Below are 22,873 nucleotides of genomic sequence, written 5' to 3'. Positions count from 1 at the left end.
AGATTTAACACGATTAGAATCCAGTCATCTGAACTCACAGGTACAGAGATTAATCAACAATTTATTAAAGTATATAAATCAATGTATGCAACAGGTTTTCTTTTCTTTTTTTTTTAACACTTTACAATTGTTTCATAGATAAACGACCATTTCAACTGAACCAAAATATAAATGTATGGTATTGTGAATGATAGTATGAATAAAGGTTCAATAATGGACTCAGAAGACCAAATAGAAAGGACTGTTGAAATCTACATCAGTGCAGACGCTGTAAGAGACATGAAACACAAGAAAGACACAGAGGACTACAACACAACAAAATCCCACACACAGGTAACTGTGATTAAAGTAATAATTCATCCAAAAATTAAGAGTAAAATTTGTCTAAAGTTATCACGTTTTCAGTTGATGTGAGCCGTATGAAATGAGGAAGTGAAGAAACTAACATATCTATCATCTTCAGTAAGTGATCATTTGAAGATCAGGAGCTCCAGAGCAGCTGTGGTGTGTTTGGTGCTGCTGTGTGTTTTCCTGCTGACCGCAGTCATAGTGCTGTGTGTCACCTTCAATCAAGAGAGACAACAGATATTAACTAAGATGACCAACCTCAGAGAGGAAAAAGACCATCTACTAACCAACAACAAGAACCTCACAGAGGAGAGAAACCACTTATCAACAACATACCCTTACAAAAGAGAGAGACCAGTTGAACTTAAGAAGGTTTTTGCGAGTAAGTTCCTTTAAGGCAGACTCAAATTTTAAAGTGGAATGAATTTGATCTGTTGTGCTGGCGTTATGTGGCTCATATTGAACTTGCTTTAGCATCATGTTTATAATGATTAATGATAATATTCAGTTGAGGGATGTCAACTGAGTCTAAATATTAATAGATAATTTAAGACATTATTGTAGTGGATAAGTAAATCGTTAAATAGGCATTGCAACAAATGGCTTCATAAGTCAATATTCATATAATTTGAGCATACAGACAAAATTAGACTGACTGAAATTGAAAATACAGATAGGTCAGAATGATGTTCAAGGATTGAGACATATACATACACTTTATACACACACAGACACACACAGATATATACATATACATTTACTCACGTAAATGATTATTAGGGACACCATACTAATACTGTGTTTAACTCCCTTTCACCTTCAGAACTGTCTTAATTATACGTGGCATTGATTCAACAAGGTGCTGAAAGCATTCACAAATGTTGGCCCATATTGATAGGATAGCATCTTACAGCTGATGGAGATTTGTGGGATGCACATCCAGGGCACGAAGCTCCCGTTCCACCGCATATCAAAGATGCTCTATTGGGTTGAGATCTGGTGACTGTGGAGGCCATTTCAGTACAGTAAACTCATTGTCATGTTCAAAAAACCAATTTGAAATGATTCAAGCTTTGTGACATGGTGCATTATCCTGCTGGAAGTAGCCATCGGAGGATGGGTACATGGTGGTCAGAAAGGGATGGACATGTTCAGAAACAATGCTCAGGTAGGCCGTGGCATTTAAACGATGCCCAATTGGCACTAAGGGGCCTAAAGTGTGCAAAGAAAACATCCCCCACACCATTACACCACCAGCAGCAGTCTGCACAGTGGTAACAAGGCACGATGGATCCATGTTCTCATTTTGTTTACGCCAAATTCTGACTCTACCATCTGAATGTCTCAACAGAAATCATCAGAGACTCATCAGACCAGGCAACATTTTTCCAGTCTTCAACTGTCCAATTTTGGTGAGCTCGTGAAGATTGTAGCCTCTTTTTCCTATTTGTAGTAGAGAGGAGTTGTACCCAGTGGGGTCTTCTGCTGTTGTAGCCCATCCACCTCAAGGTTATGCACGTTGTGATTGGTTGATTAGATAATTGCATTGATGAGAAATTGAACAGGTGTTCTAAATAATCCTTTAGGTGTGTGTATAACACTAGCCTAGTGGTTTTTGGATATTTTACTGCAAATACCTTAAATATTTTACCTTTAACTTATAACTTTAACCTCATTGTGGTTAGTCTGCACAAGATCAACAAGCTTGTCTGCTTTGCGGACACTTTAAATACAAGATAAGCATTCAATCTGCGTCAGTGCAGCATTGTTAGCAGGGCGGCAAGAGCGATTTTTGACACTCTCGATGGCGGCGGTGTAGCCAAGATGGCTGGGTACTGCTCTAAAAATCTCTTCATCATCAAGAAAAGGGAGTTCCACTGTGTTCTAACATCCAGGATCATGTTATGTTGTGGCAGATCTGAAACACAAATGCACATTTTGTATTACAATATACTTAAGAAGTTTGAAACAAACATAATTTTCTGAGATATATATCGACTACGCTACTTACTGAGAAGTTGCCGCTTCTCCGGCAGCACGATCTTAGCTTTGGAGGATGTCCTCACTCATAGTCCAATAGATTGAAGTCTGGCACACCACTTTGTAATGGCCATGATGCTGTAAACCTTATGTGCAGCCAGGTTTAGGGTGTGGGTAAAGCACCCCACCTTTAAAAACGTCTCAAGTTACGAATGTAACCATGGTTCCCTAAGTAGGGAACGAGACACTGCGTCCAGTAGGGGGCGCTATGGGGAACACCTCGTCGTGACCCATGTTGGAAGCATAGATTGAAAAAAACAGAGTTGGCCGGCAACAGCCTCTGACGTCACTACCGACGCAACTATAAATAAGCGCCAGGAGAAAACGTCACTCATTTCTTCATCCGAAGCATGGCAAGGAGCTAGAGGAGCAGTGTCTGGTTCCCTACTCAGGGAACCTTGATTACATTCGTAACCTGAGACGTTCCCTTTTAAGGGAACTTCAAACTGCATCCTCTAGGGGGCTCTATGGGGAACAGTATACCCACACGCCGCCACGCTGGAGGAGTGCAGGCCAGAATCATGGCAAATACTAAGTACCAACTCTACCATTTCCATGGGAGTTGCCCCTGGGATATTTAGATGGCTGTCCATGACGTTATCCCTTATGGCCAAACCCCTAAGCTACATACAGTTTTTATTTGTTAGGACCTCGGCCCGGGGAAGAGCTAAACGCTTGGAATCAGGAAGGATTCCTTTAAAGGGATATGGCTAGGAACCCAGTATTTATACAAGGTCTTGCCTGTCACACAAGGGCTACTGCTTGCACTTGCATAAGCTTGATGAAGGAGCTTTCTCAACAGATCCCTGGTAGCAACACACTTTTTAGATAGGTATCCGAGGATACCTAATAGTGTGGCACCCAAGGTGTCACTTTCCCCCTCTTACTGAAGCAATATAGACTATAGATTGTCATCTTATCTATTATTACATTTAGTAACCTTTAATAAGCACTATAACAAACAGTGGAAGTGAAAGAGACAAACTACTAAAAAGAGTTACTAAAAATATATATATTTCAATGCTTAAATTGTATTTGTTCAGTGAATACATCCAAATAATTTATTTGAAAACTAAAAAATGAATACTAAATGTTAATATTAGATAGGTTATTTAGATAATGTAGACATCACCGTAATTTATACAGATAGATTAAGTACTTTTTTAAAATAATAAATTATACTCTAGCCTAGCTGAAAATGCTGTTTTTATTAAAAAAAAAAAAAATACTTGTTCTTCAGAATTTTGAAAGTCAGCCCCTACATTGCAATGTCAATGTACAGTCGATCAGCTCAGATTCAAAGCATTAACATTTTTTAAACTGTTTTGGCAGTAAATAATATCTTCAAAAATTACTGATGTGAATCAGCAGAATGAGGCTCCATTTATTTTAATTATATACAATCAAAATACATAATAGCTAACATATCTCCATCACAAGCTGCGCTTTCTTTGTCTCTCTGTTTAGCTTTTCACTTAGCCCCCGGGGATGTACTCATTTCTGTGCCATTCGGCAATATGCAGGAAAGTTGGAAAGCCTGTGTTATACTTTCCGAGCCCACTATGGTAGGCATGACATAAAAAAGGGTGTGCACGGAGGGTCTGAGCGGACAACTGCGTGCCTCCCAGTTAGTAGGCTTCAAAATCACCAATTGCACATGTGCAGGCTGTGTGAAGAAGCCTGTTGTTACTTAAACCTTTACAATCCTTCAATAAAACAATATGAAGACACCCAGATGTCCAATAATTCTGGGCAACTGTTTGTTCACATGTTTGTTGCTGAGCAGACCATCAGTGTACGCTTTCAGTAGTATAAATAAAGTAATCTACGTCTGCACTGTCCATGTCAAGATTGCTCATGTGAAAAGTATAACACAGGGTTAGTTCACACGTGAATGAATATTCGTCCATCTTCTACTTGCCCTAGAAGCTTCCTAGGTGTATGTGACCTACCTCTTTCATAATTAGGGTTGAGAACCATTTAACTGTGTAAAAGACCTGGAACTGTTAGCAATTTTTACGTTTTGGTTCCGAAAACGGTTCTGGTGCTACACGTGACCAAGCCCTGTGAGCAGCCTTGTACCAGTGTTCTGATGATTAGGCATTTCCCCTGAAGGATGTCCAAAACCAAATAACGGAGTCGCCGCCCTGCCTTTTTAATTACTGAGCACATTGATTGCAATGACCCGCATACAAAAGACACGATGCGCCGCATGGCGTCTTTAACTCCCGAACACCTTTCCCACGACTGTACTCGCACTTGCGCCTTTTGATAACTGTTTATGAACCAGCAGCACACAGCCCACCACTAAATTACATTATATTTGTCCCATATTGTCATTAATATACATACTGACAACAACTTGGAACAATAAATAAATAGACTGCTATTGAGGAATACTAATAAATAAATATTTAGTGTACAGGTCATTTCAAGAGTCATAAACAAAGGGATAGAAAATATTTTCATGTATTTTAAATGTTTAAAAATGTGGAAACCACTCATTGCATCACACCATATCCTGACTGAATTATTATTTATAAAATAGGGGCTTTATGGAGAGTGTGCATACATGGTTATAAGTATAACAGTTTATAGTTCATTAATTTAGGGAAATGAAGGAAATGAACAAATGCCTCAGCCCTCAAGGGACTATTTGGCCAACCAGCTTATTACTGCTTGAAAGGCAAAATGTTACTGATGTGTAAAAAACATCAACTTTGAAACACACATGATTGACACTCAACATTACTAACTACCTTCCAGCAACACTACATTCAATGAAGGTGAAATCGCAAAAAACATAATAGTTCATTTGAATGAAAATGGAATCGGAAACGAAAATAATAACCCGTATTGAGCATTGAGTAGCGGAGTATTGTAAGTAATCTTAACCACAATTTTCAGGAGGATGTTGTAGTTCGTCAGCCCTGCGTGTTTAATGACAAGCATGGAGAGGGAACAAAATAAAACACTGGTCATGAATTAGAAGCATAAAACAAGGATTTTTAAAGGAAAATGGAGGATTTCTAAATAAGCCAAGAAGAGACTGGTTTTGAAGAGTAAGAACAATTTTTCTTATATCTTTGGATAATTCAGAAAGAGGAAAAGTCACACACACCTAGGCTGATTCGAGGGTGAGTAGAAGATGGACAAATTTTCATTATCGGGTGAACTAACCCTTTAACTGTACACAGTCTCTTCATGCATTCAGGGAGTGGAGAACCACATTTAAACGGTGATATTAACTGGTTCCTTTTTAGGCGAATATCCAATGGACAAAGAGCCTAGTCTTACGCTGCCCATCTTGATTGGTGAACTAGTGTGCATTAGCTTACGATTATGAATGGCCCCGCCTCGAAGCCTGAGAACCTAAGCAATTGTTTGCTCTGTTTATAGCCAACGCCAGCCCTGGGTGTGTTACTAGTGAACCATCCATGATTAACTGTCCATGATAATCCATGTTATTTAACAAACAAAAAAAAAATTATGGTGTATAATATTTCTATCTTGCAGACAACACCATTAAAATCTCGTTGGAGGTCCAAACCTTAAGAAGAACAACTGGCGGATGATGTGGGCAGTGGCCTCCTACAGTGTTCGGAAAGTGGAAAAAGAAAGCACTCCAAAACAAGACTCTTAAGACCCGTTCACACCAAGGATGATATCTATAGAAATAACTATAAAGATATAGTTCTAAAAATTGTTCTCAGTTTAAAAGAATGTCACCACAGCTATAAGAATGAAGGCACAGAGAAACAATATAGCTGGAATCACTTTCAGAATGATTTTTTTCCAGCTGATGAACAATGAAAACACTGACAGCAATTCAGAAAATAAAAATGAATAACTTAGAAAAAACAGACGTCATATAGAATAAACAAATATTGTTTGCTGGTGTAGACGCTAATATCATCCTTGGCATGAACGTGCCTTTATGAAAGTCATAAAAAAGTAAGTACAATATGTCAGTGAATACAAAATAATTGTTTGTTAAAACAGGGTTTGATTTTTTACAGAGGCAGTTCTGATGTCCAGGTCCTGGAATCCAGCACGCTTTGTGATTGAAAACATGTTTACCTGTGCATTCACTCTCTAAAGATGAATCCGATACGCAGTGCAATGTTCATCGTTTCATTCAGTTTGTCCTTTTATCTATCAGTTTCTATTGTCATTGTGCCATTCAAAGCAAAATGGAACCAGTGTTGCCAACTTCTTTCAATGGAAAGTAGCTAAACCCTGCCTGAAAAGTCGCTAAATGTCGCTAGATGACGTCATATGGTAATTACCATATTCATGACGTAGGTGCGTCATATTATCTCGCCCTTTCTGTGCTCATGTACTGCATTTTAATGCTGCAAAAATTCTCAATAAAACGTTTTTTATTATTATATTTTAATGTTTCTGTTGTCAGACAACGGAATTAATATTATAATGACTGAAACGCGGTCCATTAAGACTACATACCAGCTCTCAAAGATGTTAATCTGTGCACTAGAATCCTATTCACGACTATGAAATAACATACACATAAGATTAAGACAATGGTTGAACTGTGATTTCGACTGTACTTGTATGTAAAATAGAGTTTGAAGCAACAGAATATCTTTTTTTAACTGAAAGTGCTGCTCCTCTCTGCTCGCTGAACAGGGCAGATAGAGATGCGTGTGCGCGCGCTGCCTGTGGGGGGGGGGGGGGGGGGGGGGAGAGAGAGAGAGAGTGAGAGCGCGAGCGCTTGTGCTCGTTCGGCAGTACTGGAGAGTCTCAGAGAATAAATAAGGTCTGTCAAAAAAAAGTCGCTAGATTTGTCGCTAGTCGCTTTTTTGGAAAAAAGTCGCTATGGGGGTTTGAAAAGTCGCTAAATCTAGCGACAAATCCGCTAAGTTGGCAACACTGAATGGAACATTATGTAATATAATGAGTATTAATCTGAATCAAATAGTGATGCCTCGATTCAATCAATTGATTGATTAATTGGTACCATTAGAAATGGCTAAATTTTAAAACTCTTTTCAAAGAACAAAAACATCTGCATGACATGTTAAAATACTCTCTCTTTATCCGGAGTTAATGCACAGATGCTCAGTTTTTTTTAACCCCATCACACTTATGAACTATGTCCAGAATGAGATTGCTGATGACGTTTCAGCTCTGGGATATATGCGAAACTGATATCACACTGATCACATGTGTACGGTTTCTCTCCAGTGTGAATCCTCATGTGATTCTTTAGGGTTCCTTTAACTGTGAAGCTCTTTCCACACTGAGGGCAGGTGAAAGGTTTCTCTCCAGTGTGAGTTCTCATGTGAATCTTAAGGTTTCCTTTGTTTGTGCTGCTCTTTCCACAGATATGGCACATGAAAGGCTTTTCTCCGATGTGAGTTAGTATGTGATTCTTAAGGTGTTCCTTGTCTGTGAAACTCCTTTCGCACTGATGACAGTTAAAATGGTTTTCCCTTGAGTGAATATACATGTGACAATTAAGGTTTTGTTTACTTCTGAACCTTCTTCCACACTGATCACATGGGAACAGCTTCTCTCCGGTGTGAGTTCTCATGTGGTCATTAAGGGTTGGTTTCCTCCTGAACCTTCTTCCACACTGATCACATGCGAACGGCTTCTCTCCAGTGTGCATTTTCATGTGGGTATTAAGGGTTGCTTGATGTGTAAAACACTTTCCACACTGAGGGCACATGAAAGGCTTTTCTCCAGTGTGAACTCTCATATGTTTTGTAAGGTTTCCATTTTCAATAAAACCCTTTCCACACTGTTGGCAGGTGAAAGGTTTCTCTCCAGTGTGAATTCTCATGTGGACCTTAAGTCCTACCTTTCTGGCAAAACTCTTTCCACACTGTTCGCAGGTGATATAACTTTTTTGTGAGGGAGCGTTTTTAGTTTGAGCAACTAAAATATCGTTTGCCATTATGAAATCATTATGTTTCTCATACAGATGTTTGTCTTCCTTTACATCATGCAGTTCTTGACTCTCCTCTTTCAGCAGCGTCAGGTCTAAGGTAAAAACAAACAAATACACATTTAACCCCAGTTTAATTGGCACACATGAAAACATTTAGTTATTTTTAAAAGTTTTTGGGGCAAGCGCCCCTTACCTATTATCCAGATCCCTTACTACCCTATTAAATAAAATGTGTTTCTGCAGACCCAAGGGAGTGCATTAATAAACTTTTAATAAACTGAACAGCGCAAGCTGGAAGCAAGCATGCTTCACGCGAGCAGGGCTTATATCCTCAGAGCACTGACACTACACTAGTGATACAAAGCACAGGTCTCTTAAGAGCAAATTATTATTAGGCTGCGCTGCTGTACGTTTTTATGACTACCGTATTTTGCAAGCAAATTTAGTGCACGTTTTTATCTTGTGTAAAGTTACTGACGAACATGGCGGATAAAAGGAACTTTTTTTTAATTCATCAAAATATTTTAAAAGGTTTTCTGCATGGTTAAAATACACTACACATTTAAATAAATAAAAAATTTAGTAGAAGAAAAAGTGTCATGTACAAATCGCATTTTATTATTTCATTCAGAAATAGACCTAATGCAGACACAAAATGTTTACAAACATTATAATAAACACTGTTAACATAGCTAGGCTATTTTAGTTCCCCTCATTTCACAACAAATTATTTCAATTAACAGTATTTAGAAAATAAATTAAGAATAAGAAGCTATAGCAATATAAACCACAAGCTAAATCTAGTTTCTTTAGGTTAAAACAAACGTAAAAGCAACGTTGAGACTCCCATTCAAAATAAAATCAAATGTTTCTGCATTCGTGATGTATCTGAATGTCAAAATATTTATCTTGTAGCCTACTACACTCACTTTCCAATATCCACGTAAAACAAAATGTTTTGCATAACATCATGGTGGTACATTGATAACGCTTAATGGCACATACTTTATAGTACATTTAAACAGCAGTGTGTTTTTTTTCCCATATGTCTGACAGTATTTTATTATGGTAATGAACAGGCTGCATTATCAAGGTAGCAATGCTTATCCTTGCATGCATGCAGTGGAAGAAACTACTCTTTTTAGTCATAAAAATGATCTATTGTAAAAGGTTTGCCCTAATTTGTATATATTCACAATAGAAACCTTTTGTGCAGCACGAAAATTAATATATACTCTTTACACTATGCCACTTATTGTTTTTCCTTAATTTATTATCCAAGTTAAAATATATTTCATTTAGTCTTCATATATATATATATATATATATATATATATATATATATATATATATATATATATATATATATATATATATTAGTGGTGGGCATAGGTTAAATTTTTTAAATCTAGATTAATCTCATTGTGATCTTGAAATTAATCTAGATTAAAATGGCTCATTCGAATGCTGCCGACGGCATTCAGAATATGTGTTACCCAAATAAAATTGACAAACAGTAAGTCTTTGAGAAGGGGTTTATCAAGCTAGGTGGTGCATTAGAAGAGGGGCTCATCTCCTGTTTCCAAAATGCATCACAAACTGTTTGAAAAAGCTGTAAACTAATTCCACATGGCACAAGGTGCAAACAACCTTACGACTGTTTCACACATACCCCATCTACATTGCGTATGCGTTGCGTATTTTTTTACACACCCATGTTAACGGATTCCAGTTGCGTTCCAGGAGCGTTGTGTCTGCAGCATTGCAGCGATTGTTTACGTACCGAGTAGCGAACTGCAAACATGTCCTGTGTGAAAGCACATTGAGTCCGTGCTGCACCACATACGTAACGCACACGGACTGCATACGCACTGCAGATGGAGTATGTGTGAAGCAGGCGTGAGCAAAGCTGTAGCTGGGGTCAGCGGGGACCCGGTGAAGGTTGTACCAGTGGGCCCTGTTTGAAATTGTTTAATTTGTATGTTAGTTTATTTTTATTTATTTGTGCTATTTAAGTTTTTTTCAAGTTTGTAGGTGTCAAGGTACAGAAACCAAATTGTTAATTGATTGATTGGTTAAATGAGTATGCTCCCAATTATTGTAGGTTCCTCTCAGGTGTGTTTGTCATGTGTCCATGCCATGTGATTTTCTATTTAAGCAGCACCTGTACCAATAAACAAATGACTGTGTTCTCACTGCAACCTGTGTGAAGCCTGTTTGTCTTTAGCCGGTATCTAGCCAAACTCAACACAAATAATTAAATGTAAAATAGCACTGGATAGTCTTCAATGTAAAAATGAAATATACAATCAAACCTACATTTATTCAGACACTTTCAACATGTCTCACATTATTACAGTTTTGCTATATATATAAAAAATATATATCTGGTGTCTAAATAATTTTTGGTAGAAAGAGAGCTCGGTTCAGTGTCGCTGTCTGTGTTATACGCGGCTCTCTCTCTCTCTCCGCACCGAACACAGCGCGAGTAACCAGCTACTCTGTTCAGCTTTTCCGCGTCTTGTGTTTGGATGCTTTAATGTTTACATCGACAAGCGGTAAGGCGTAAAACATGTGAAAAAGATAAGCTTTCATGACTATGTGCAGCAGTGGCCCGTCAACTGTCCTGAGCATCTTTTTAGGCTGTCCTCAGCGAGTCTGTTATGTAAAATATCAAGGTGAAAGTCATCATAGCCTGCTTAGAATAGACCCAGCTCTCAACCCAACTTTGAGAATAGATTAACGGCGATATTTTTTTTAAATCGCACGATAAGAGTCTTAAAAGTTAGTATTAAAAGTTAACAGCTGAAGTTGTTTCTGGATTAATGCGTTTTGGAGACGCGAACAGTTTCAAACGATTCAGTTCGATTTGGTGAACTGGTTCAAAAAGATCTGGTTACATCGAGTGATTCGATGTGAACCGGATATCACAAACTGCTTTGATTTGAACTCTCTCACAACAGACACGGAAGAGAAGACAATGCCGAATAAAGTCATAGTTTTTGCTATTTTTGGACCAAAATGTATTTTCTATCCTTCAAAATATTCTAACTGACCCTCTGATGTCACATGGACAACTTTGAAGCTCTGTGTACGGTCCATGTCCAGAAAGGTAAGAAAAACATCTTCAATGGAGGGACTGAGAGCTCTCCGACTAAATCTAAAATATCTTAAACTGTGTTCTGAAGATAAACAAATATCTCACGGGTTTGGAACGACATGAGGGTAAGTTATTAATGACATCATTTTTGGGTAATTGTCCCTTTGGGTGAGCCATTCCCTAGTTTAATGTGAAGTAGAGGAGAATATTTAGGCCAAGTTCACGTAAAGTCTTCTCTCCGCTGCGGTCATACATTCAGCACTCAAGCTGCATGTCACGTTTGGTTAGCGATGAAACTCTCTTCAAGAGTGATTTAAAATGATTAAAAGAAAAGGCTCAATAAAGTATCGCACAGATGTAATACACTACGCATGACCATGGCCAGCTATGAGGTCCAGACCTCGGTAAATTTTTTTTGTTCCAAAAATAAAATTTGTTCTGACTGACTAATTTGCAGCTAAACTCCTCAAATGAATGTCTGCATGTATAATTCAAAATGTTTAGCGTCCGTGGTATGAAAATGATCGCTGTGAGACGCTTCCGAAGTGAACGAGTCTTCAGAGAGTTGTGAGCGAGAGCGCGAGACGCAGCCTCGATCCAGATCCAGCTATTACAAGCGTTTTTTGACTTCGTTTTCCCACTAAATTGAACACTTTAGAAAGTTAATAAAGTGGGAAGCTGCGGTTTAGAGTCAGCCATAACTTTAATCTAATTACCAAAACATTTGAAATAATTTGTTTATTTTATTTATAGGTTTTTGTTTATTTTAATAGCAATATCTGGCAACGTTGCATTGCCGGCCTTAGTCTGGCAGTTATCAAAAAAGCAGCGGCTATTTACACTTAGTGCAAATAGCTATAGATTATATTTACACTATTTATAATAGCAGGATTTCTGCTATTTATATGATCTGCAATTAGTGGCAATTATCTGCACCTCAGTATTGTAGTACATTATAAAACAGTATGCAATAATAACTTGTGTCTAACTTAATGGATGCCACCTTATTGGGACAAAAAAGCCTTCCCTGCACCTATCCTTAACTTTTTAATTAATTTACTTAATTTTCATTGAAAAAAAAATGCTTTTCTAATGAGATTTGAAATTTGAAAAGGGAGAAAAAAAAAATTCACCAAAAGGTGTCTTCGAACCCGGGTCAATCACGTCAAAATATGTGTGAAACACATTTGACCTTCTGTGCCACTGGAGCTGACTGTGAGGTACTGTCTTTTATAATTTCTACTGTCCGAAAATAACACGTTTGGTGGGCAATATGCATGTTTGCATGAATTATAAACAAATTATCCACCACATAAATATAGTATTAACTAACTTTAATGCAATAAATAGGGTTTGATTTAAAAATGAGCATCCCTCCAAAAACATCTACATTTCTTGTCTCTTTTCAAGTGTTAACCCTCTTTCACACCGCAAGCGTGAGCTGCATTTTTTTCGGTGTCCATGTTAATCAATGAGTGCATTCACACCAGGAGCAGCGCGTGAACAGCAGTGCAGCGTGATTTTCAGCATCCGGTCTATTTTTGATGTGCAGCTCACGCTCATTTAAAGTGAAAGCACACTTTTAGACAAAACAAATGTGATTTAACAAAAAACACGGGATGCACATAAAGCGCTTTGCGCCATTCTTTATTGGAGCCATCTTTTTTGCTCTGTTCTATTATATGTTGCTGCCTTCATTACTACGCTATGCATTTAGAATAAATATATTTTAATTATATATATATATATATATATATATATTTTAATTATATATATATATATATATATATATATATATATATATATATATATACACACACACACACACACACGACTCCTTGTTTTACATGAATTTGTTTTACAATACAAAGAGCAATGTGTAACCTTTAATCTGATTTTGTTCTACGCTTAACTTTTGTTTCCGACAACATGTTTCACCAAATGTTTAGTTTAATTTTTTTTTTTTATAATTATTGTGCATTTACAATTTTTCAAGAATAGCTTTTGCTGCTGAATTATCCACTAACCTAGTTTATAATATATATATATATATATATATATATATATATATATATATATATATATATATATTTTTTTTTTTTTTTTTGTCACCGATTAGGATTATATATTTTTTCATTTGTAATTTTTCAATAAAATTAAGTTGTCTATATTTATTTGTTTTTAACACAAAACGGATGATCAGGTGAACACACAATAGTATAGAAATTCTACATAAAAAAAAAAACTGAGTTGGCATTGATTCTGAATTTTTTTTTTTGCATCCCTACTGACAGGTCACATGACCTACCACAGGCAGCTGCCAGATCACGTGACCTGTCAGTGATCTCCTAGCCCTTACGAAAAATAACCATGGTTTTATTATAGTAAAACTGTAGTGGTTTTTTGCTGTGTTGACTACCATTTGTATAACCACAGATTTACTACAAATACAATGGTTTAACTATGGTTAATATAGCAAAACCATGGTTAATTTGTGGTTACCATAGTTTAACTGGCTGACGAAAATTAACCATGGTTTTACTACAATAAAACCAAAAAACCATGGTTAATTTTCGTCAGCCAGTTGAAGATTGAACCCCTACTCCAAAATTAAATAGGCTAAACATCGATATCTATATAAATGGAAACACCACCGTTTTTCCACATTCCATTATGTTTTTCCCTCATCTGGACATTTTAATAAGGGTCAGATGAGTGATTTCAGTTTTGAGAATAAAAACCAACCTGTTTGTGTCTCAGTATCTTCTTGTTTGACTCTGAATGTTTCTTCAGTCTTCATGTCTTCACTCTCTTCTTTCATAAACTCAATCTTTGTTTGTGTCTCAGTATCTTCATGTTTGATTCTCGATGTTTCTTCACTCTCTTCTTTCATAAACTCAATCTTTGTTTGTGTCTCAGTATCTTCATGTTTGACTCTGAATGTTTCTTCAATCTTAATATCTTCACTCTCTTCTTTAATAAACTCCATCCTTATAAAAAGTGAGTCACGTGGATCTCAGTCACTTCAGCAGGTGTTTTTCTGTGTTTTTAACGTTATACACTGCCCTGTTTAAGATGAGAATAATTAACAAAAAAGGAAGGTAAATCGAAATTTAATCTCATCTCTGGGTGCGTCTCAATCAGCTCCTTGAAACTAAATGTTCTTTCCTAGCAGCAAGTAATAATTTAAACAGCAGATTGCCAGTGATTGAATTCGTGTTAAACATAAACTGATTCACGATGTTTGGAACGAAATTAAACACATATCTTCTCTGTTACTCGTGTGAGGGTGCGCTTTACTCGCACAAAACGGTTGGCATCAATTTAAACACTTTAATGGCGAAAACACAAACCTTTCTTCAGCAGAATGACAACAAACGCAGAAGCGCGGCGCAGCCTTATGACGTCACGCTATCCTATCAAAATAAGAGTCTTGTCTAGTGCAAGGTTTAAGTACATTAAATGTACACGCAGGGGAAAAGAGTGATGAAATATGCATGTTGTCCACTTAAGTGCTGAAAATACCTATCAGTGAAAAAAAAAATATATTGACATTAATCAGAAAAATACTTTGGCAAAATGTTTTGTATTTTAGAATGATTTGTGAACGATCATATGACACTGAAGATAAGAGTGATATATTTGAAACTGCAGTTTATTTCTGCAATGTCAAAGTTGCATTTTCAGCATCATTAAAGTAGAAAACAGTCATTTTAAACTTGGTAATATTTCAGAGCACTGCTGTTTTTGTATTTTGTTTGAAATGAAACACTGCTTGCCTTAAACTCCAAAATATCTGTTCTAAACTACAGTTCAAATGTTTTAGGTTGGCAAGACTTTTATATACATTTTATAATGTGCTAAATCAAACGTTTGGCAAGCTCAAGCTATTAATTACTTTTTAAATATGTTAATGAATATTAACATTTGATTCATTATTTTGTCAGCTGTGTTACGGACAAATCCTGTGTCAAATGAAACAATGAAGTCATACATGTCTGATTACACATTTGTTTGAAAGTTTTTGAGTCTGTTCACCAGAGGTTATCTAACTGATTTGAAAAGATTAATTTGGGACTTCATAATGGGTGTACTGTGGGATGCTATCAAGAAGGATGATCCTTTTCTTTAACATAAATCCAGAGTATGCTAAATTTAGTGTTATTCACCATTTGTTTTTGTTTTTTTACAGTTGATCTCTAGGTGGGACCATTAACCCTTTAAATAGGCCTGTGCAAAAAAAAAGGGCTTAGTTCCTGGCTTGTATATGGCGTTATATGGAGTATAACAGCAAATTATAGTGTGTGTGTGTGTGTGTGTGTGTGTGTGTGTGTGTGTGTGTGTGTGTGAGAGAGAGAGAGAGAGAGAGAGAGAGAGAGTGTGTGAGAGACCTTTGTGCACTTACCTTGATGTATCTGAAAAAATCCAAAGCAATCTAGCTGCCGAGTTTTGAACCATCTGTAAACGGGAAAGTGTAGATTGAGGTAGGCCAATATAGAGCGAATTGCAGTAGTCTAGTCGAGAGGAAATTAGTGCATGAATCACTACTTCAAGGTCTTTTCTAGAAAGAAAGTGTTTTACTTTTGCTACAGATCTAAGTTGCAAAAAGCTACTCTTCACAACTGCATTTATGTGCTTGTCAAATTGAAAAAGAGGGTCAAAGTAGACACCAAGATTTTTGGCATGATTGTGCAAATTATTACTTAAAAAACCTAACTGTGTTTTGACAGAGTTGTTGGTAGCAGCAGGACCCAGTAGAAGCACTTCGGTTTTATTTTCATTTAGTTGCAGTGAGTTATTTGACATCCAGGATTTAACTTCTTTTAGACAAGAGAACAGACGGTCTAAGGAAAGGTCGTTGGCATATTTGATTGGAAGATATAATTGAAGGTCGTCAGCGTAACAGTGATAATTTATATTATATTTCCGGAATATTGAGCCTAAAGGGAGCATGTAGAGGGTTGTTCAGTATCCGTACAGACTGATAAAGAATTGACTGTAGAGTTTGAAATGAGCTGTGAAAGAGCCCAATTCAGTACTCGCGGTGTTCTGTTGTTCAGGGCTCACGCAGAGAAAGGTGTCTCAAAACACGAATTTGCTTATTTTTGCTCTTGTGCCGACAAATACATATAAAATATGTCAAAATATACACCTTGGAAATTATGCTCGAAAAAACTGTCAGTTATTTCTTACGTGAAAGTAAACAGTTGAGGAATAAAAATGGGATGTGTATTATATTGGATGCGTTCATCGTCTCTTAAAGTGACCGCGCCTAATTTAGCTACTGGCTGCTGTAATGTTAATCCAAGAAAATCAAAATGAAAATCACTCACTGCTCTTGAATGAATTACTTTGTAGTTTTAAAAGTCAAACCAAAAATTATTCAGACACCAGGTATATTTTTTGATATATATAGCAAAACTGTAATAATGTGAGACATGTTGAAGGTGTCTGAATAAATTAAGGTTTGATTGTATATTTCATTTTTACATTGAAGACTATCCAGTGCTATTTTACATTTAATTATTTGGTTTCTGTACCTTGACACCTACAAACTTTAAAAAAACTTAAACATTGGTGTGAAACAGGCCTAAGGTTGTTTGCACCTTGTGCAATGTGGAATTAGTTTATAGCTTTTCTAGATTAATCTAGATTAATTTCAAGATCACAGTGAGATAAAATGTTTTAAATGTTTTAATTTCATTTTCATTTCTGTTCATTCTTGGTTTAAAAAAATCTTCAGGTTCCATATGCAGAGCGAAATGGGAACGGTCCAGCATTTAGCAATAATTCGTATTAACTCTGTTATTATTCTTTGCATTTTTGAATTATGCCTTATGTGTGACCAAAAATTAAGTATAATTTGTTTCAGCTGTTTGATCGCTGGTGCCTCGCGCACATATTCACTGGAAACAGCAGTCGTTCACCAGACATTTGGCGTGAGCACTTTGACATATTGTTAATTATGATTTTTTTTCCATCGATACTAAAAGACACACAGCCTATTTTACCTCATGAATAATAGTTAAGCTTCAAATGGGCAAAATCACAAATATGGAAACGTTTGGATTTCTCCCGATTGAGAAAGCCCAAGCTTACCTTATGCTTAGCTTTAAATTATTATTATTATTTTTTTTAATTACTAAGCCTATATTATTATATACTGCAATTATATTTATTCATTAGAATCATATATTTTTAATTATTGTTTTGTTCTGATATGTTAAAATTTAAAGGATTTGTTGTAAAATATTTTCTTATAGCCTATTTTTTTCCTCTCACAAACTCTGATTTATTTTTTAGCGTTTATCAGTTTGTACAATTGTATTTTTTACATCAATTAAAAAAAAACAATTTGCTACTAATGAAATATATGTTATATCCTAATGTTTTTATGTAATCTTCATATATTATTTTCAGACATGAGCACTGGCATAAGCATTTAACAAACGCATACAAGCGCGCACTTGGCAGAATTCAATTCAAATAGGCATCAACAGCCATTAGGTAAATTGCCTGTAAGGTAAAATTGCGCATCAGAATAGACTCATTTGTTTTTTAAGGGAGAAAAAAAAGTAATTAAAAAAATGCCAGCGAATGAACATGTACAAACTGTGAATAGTCGCAGTATCAGTATTGAAGGAGAAGTTCTGGATTTTAGTTTTTTTTGTTGCGCAACTCACTTGAAGAAGTTCAGGAAAATAAAAACACCATACATTACGTAGCAATCCTTAATTGTGGCAAAACATCTCTGGAGAGAACCTCATATTATTAAATTCAAAAGTTCTTTCCATATTTGGATCAAAATAGGCTTACATTTGTGAACGCATATTTTCTGAAATGTTGTGCGTCAGGTCATGCAAGCCTAGATCTTAAAGCCTCTGTCAAACTTAAAAGAATATAAAAGAATATAAAGACAGCGATGTGCAATAATTCTGGGCAATTGCAGAGCTGGCCATCAGCCTGCGCATTCAGAAGTATAAATTGAAGAAGTCTGTGTCTGCGCTGGCCGTGTCTGCATCCGGATTGCTCATGCGAACGGTATAACACAGGCGTTACAATCTCAACTTCTTTGTGCTGTTACTCCTTTCAAACCGAATCTCACAAAATTGGTCAGCTCCCGACAGCATCAGGTGTTTTATTTATGGGGAGTAGAATTGTTTATTTCAATGAATGTAATAAATTATATATCATAATAGTTAGGCTATAATGTTATAAATCAGGTTAGTTTGTATTGCTGACGTAATATGTAAATTATATGCGTAGACTTGCACTTAGACCATAGTGCGGCTCCCTGGAAAAAAAGGTTGAGAACCACTAGGTTGCGGTCCCATTTTATACAGGAATTGTTCATTTAAAAAATCTAATTATATTGTTAGTTCTTATTAAATTGTTAACACAAGTTCATTTAGAGCTTTTTTTTTTACTTATAAACTCCTTGAAAATTTAAAGTTAGTTTAATAGTAGCCTATTTAAATTCAAGTTTAAAAAAAAGGTTTTAATTGCTTAAATTATTTTTATTAATTAATAATATGTTATCATGTTTATTCTTGTAAAAAAATACGTGTTTATTCTTTAGGAAAACAAGGGAAAAAATAAGGGACAATCCGAATATTTGTTTTGCTTTACCTATTTATGTAGGCTACAATTATTAAAATAAACAATAATAAAATAATGTCATTAAAAAATACCATTGGCCTGAGTAATTTTGACCATTATAAAATTGTGACTTTAAAGATTAGTCATTTAGGAGGTGAAAATACTGTGAAATTAATAATGGCATGGATTTTAGAGCATAACAACTGAAAGTTTATGAAACATTAGCCAATAAAGCAACGGAACTTAAAGTTGTGAACTAAAATATTATTTCAACCACACAGCATGTGAATAAATAAAATGCATAACGTTTCTGGTGTTTGGATATGTACTTCAATATAATGAGCTCCAAGTTTAAGAATAGCCCTAGACTCGTTTTTCTCTTTCTCTCTCTCTCTCTCTCTCTCTCTCTCTTTAACAGCATTAGCTCAATGATATTCGTCTTCCTTCCGTTAGACTTTTCCTGCCTTGCTAAATGTTGGGCTCATGATCAAGTTCGCCTCGATCTGATTCAGTGAAGTCAAACCGCAGACAGTGAAGCCTCGGAGACCCGCGCGCTGTGAGGCAGGAACAGAGGACTCCGCTTGGTCTTAAAGCCTCCCGCAAACATCCACCATCACAAATAACAATGATTTTCGTAAAATAATGATTAATTAATAATTGGTGATATGTTATTATCATTATGGCCTTGTGAAAAAATAATTTGGGCTGCGAGAAAATTATGAAGTGTAGTGCAGGCATGTTTCAGCCCAGTAACACACCGTTCCTCAGAGCCAAAACACAGACCGAATTCTGTTCAGCTGGAGGGGGTTGGGTTTTGGATAGTTATTCATGGCTTGTGGGGTCGAGATAAAGGTGTGAATTGCTCTTTCATATGGACAAGTGTCTTGTGAGGCTTTCACTTGCTGAACCGGTTTATATAGGACTGTTGTTTTGGTTATATTCACAGTGCTGGCTCTCTCCGACGAGAGAAATGCAACATTCACACATTACACTATTCCTTTTCGCTTAAAAACATTTCAAGCTTTCTGTAGATATATTTTTAATGTATGTCAGACACCACGATATTATGTTAATTAAAAATTATACATTCATTATCATGTAAACATTAAAGTGATGAGACGGCACCTCCCTGTCATTAATGCACATTAATAATTTTTGCACAAACACTTGAATATAAGCTTCTTATCAAGAGTAAAATTCATGCCAACAGCCAACATATTTCGCTTGATCAGAAGGTTGACTGCAAGAGTCGAGCGGGATGTTAAGAGTTAGTCTGTTTCTTTTACTGATTATTTTCGGGTTAAAGCATGATTTAAACAGATTCACACTCAATCGCTTTTGCAATAATGCATTAAAAAAATGTAATCTTACAGTGCTACATTATCAGCATGCTATCTGATTTTGAAATCTTGAAGTTAATCTATATTTTTAGATAAAATAACTGACAAAGATGTTATTTTCATCACATACAAAATTTTCACAGCAGAAAGCAGCAATTAAAGATGTAATGCTTACAATGTTATTAGTTTGGCATGTGATATAGGGAAAAGCTTAAGCCACTTTGAAACTCTCCTGTTATTTTTTTAATTATTATTATTATTTTATATGCTATGTTATGAACATAACATTTCAAACATACTGAAATACTTTATTCACTGGGTGAAGGCGGATCGTGTTTCTGGTATCAGTTCGCGCGGAGGGGAAGTTGTTGCTGCTCACAGACTCTGCTGCGGAGTGAGAGAGATGTTTAACCTGACGAAATGTAGACGACCGTGGGAACACAAGCACAGCACATCCGCCAAAAATCAACCTGCAGCAATGCTCGTTCATCGACTCGCCAAGCTTTACTTTTGTAGGTCGCATGGCAGTAAATAATTAGATAATATGACCATGCAGTCAATACAGATATTTAATAAAAACATTAAAACAAGCAAGGCTGTAAAATAAAACAATAAAAAACACATGCCAGGTCTACACCGGACACAAGTGGCATGATCCAACAAAAGAAGACAGAACCCAGTGATGGATACACTGGTCACGATCCCCATCAGTGAACTGATGCTCGTTCTGTTCATGATGAAATGTTCTGACACTGCGTTCAGATGATTTGACACTATAGTGTGATGTCATCAAGTTTAGACACACTTTTCACTGTGGGACATAGATGACAACTCTCGCGTCCAGTGTAGACACACAGAAAGTTTCTGCTCTATTTACTCGATTTAAAAATCATCTTGTTGCATTTATAAATTTAACTGCTAAATGAATGATAAAGAACTATATTAAAACTTGTTTTGCAAAATTTCTTTGTCATTTGAATATTGATTTAAAAATGGGTTTAAATCATAAATCAGATTTTTTTTTTCTAAAAAAAAAAAAAAAAAACTGGGATTTTTTTTTTTAGGCCATATGATATTACCCTACTTTAAAAGCAAGTAAAGAAGGTTGCCTTTAAAATCACTTAAGTTGTCAATTACTAGAGCGTTTTTTTTTTACATCTTGTGAATGTTGTTGATTATAATGAGAGAACTTGAGTTTAATCGTGAGGACGTTTTATTAATTCATTAAAGTTTCAAAGATTTAATCATGCCGGTTTAATTTTATTCATTTATTGTTTTAGGCAAATTAGGCCTAAATAAGGGGAACGAAATCATACAGTGCTTCACATTTAAATATGCAACAATTTCTTAATCAGTTTACGGATAAATGTCTTTTTCCCAATAGGTTATGTCAAAATAAAGGACAGGTAACAAATAACAAAAATGCATGTTGTTTTATTAAAGGAAAAAATATATTTATATTTAAAATATAAATTAAAATATAGGCATAATATTTTAAAATATTGACATTTTGCATATTAATCCATGTAGCCTACCCCCCTAAAATAGACTACCACTTTTAATGCTCTGATGCAAAGTAAACCACAATTTCTTTAAAATAATGTAACGCATAATTAATATAATACTGCACACCTTTTAAATGTGTCAAATCTAAAATATGGTTTAATACCATGTATCTTAGAAAATATAAGCACAGACTTGATATTTATCCTGCTTGAATTCGTTCTAAGAAATGCACATAACTTCATAAATACCAAACTTTCATCTGTGAATATTAAATATTTAAACTATAGTGTTTTTCTTTCATTTTCCGTGACTGAAGCAGTCAAATGTAACACATCAGTGAGGCAAAACTGACGTCGATTTGCGAAAATGTGCTTTGATGCGCTTGTTTGATAACTTGTGGTTAAAGTGCCACTCAGCGGTTAAAGGCTGCAAATGCACTTTATAAACGGCGCGGCGGCGGTAAAAGAGGCGTTTTCGATGTCTACTTGTGTAGACATCGTGTAAATGTCATGTGGAGGGGTAAGGAGGAACTCAAGTGCAGACAAGATGTACTGAACACAGGATTTATTTACACAAAAGGAGAAAACAAAACCCACGAGGGGGAAAACAATGACTAGGGCAGATACTAAATTACTTAACAAGACTGGGTAGACACGATAAACAAAGACTCGAAACACAAGAACACGAACTACAAATAAACAATAACAGGGCTCACAACATCTTCTTCCAAGAGCAACACCGAGTAACAATATTTCACAGAAACATGTAGAGACACATATCACAATGAACCAACAAAAGACCGAGCACACTAGGGGATAAATAGGAGAACTAATTAAGACACAACAGGTGGCACAGATAAGGCAATCACACAAAACTAGGATAACAAGGGGGGCGGGGCAAGGGGACGAGACATCACAAGCACATGGCCCAAAGACAAGGTCATGTGCTTGTACACAAAACACGGGTCTGTCATGATCCTGCCTCAAGACTAGAGAAAAGTCAGGACATGAAGGCAGAATCATG

At 36.0% G+C, this 22,873-nt stretch overlaps 1 protein-coding gene across 2 annotated transcripts; it reads right to left on the bottom strand.

Annotated features, from left to right (window-relative positions):
- Positions 1–7,085: 7,085 nt before the first annotated feature.
- On the bottom strand, positions 7,086–14,833 carry LOC127956005 (gastrula zinc finger protein XlCGF8.2DB). Of its 2 annotated transcripts, XM_052553750.1 has the most exons (3): positions 14,759–14,833; positions 14,151–14,471; positions 7,086–8,397 (listed from the first exon to the last, which is right to left on the bottom strand). In XM_052553750.1, exons 2-3 carry the CDS (start codon positions 14,392–14,394, stop codon positions 7,496–7,498), a joined length of 1,146 nt encoding a protein of 381 aa, XP_052409710.1. In that variant the 5' UTR covers positions 14,395–14,471; positions 14,759–14,833; the 3' UTR covers positions 7,086–7,495. The 2 variants fall into 2 exon arrangements, with proteins under 2 accessions (XP_052409710.1, XP_052409709.1); XM_052553749.1 differs by lacking the exon at positions 14,759–14,833 and having other exon boundaries at positions 14,151–14,752.
- Between the last annotated feature and the right edge of the window lie 8,040 nt (positions 14,834–22,873).

This window comes from Carassius gibelio, chromosome B4 (genome assembly GCF_023724105.1).
Source record: "Carassius gibelio isolate Cgi1373 ecotype wild population from Czech Republic chromosome B4, carGib1.2-hapl.c, whole genome shotgun sequence".
NCBI lineage: Eukaryota > Metazoa > Chordata > Actinopteri > Cypriniformes > Cyprinidae > Carassius > Carassius gibelio.
Note: the sequence above shows the minus strand (reverse complement) of the source record. Positions and strands in the feature narration are given on the sequence as shown.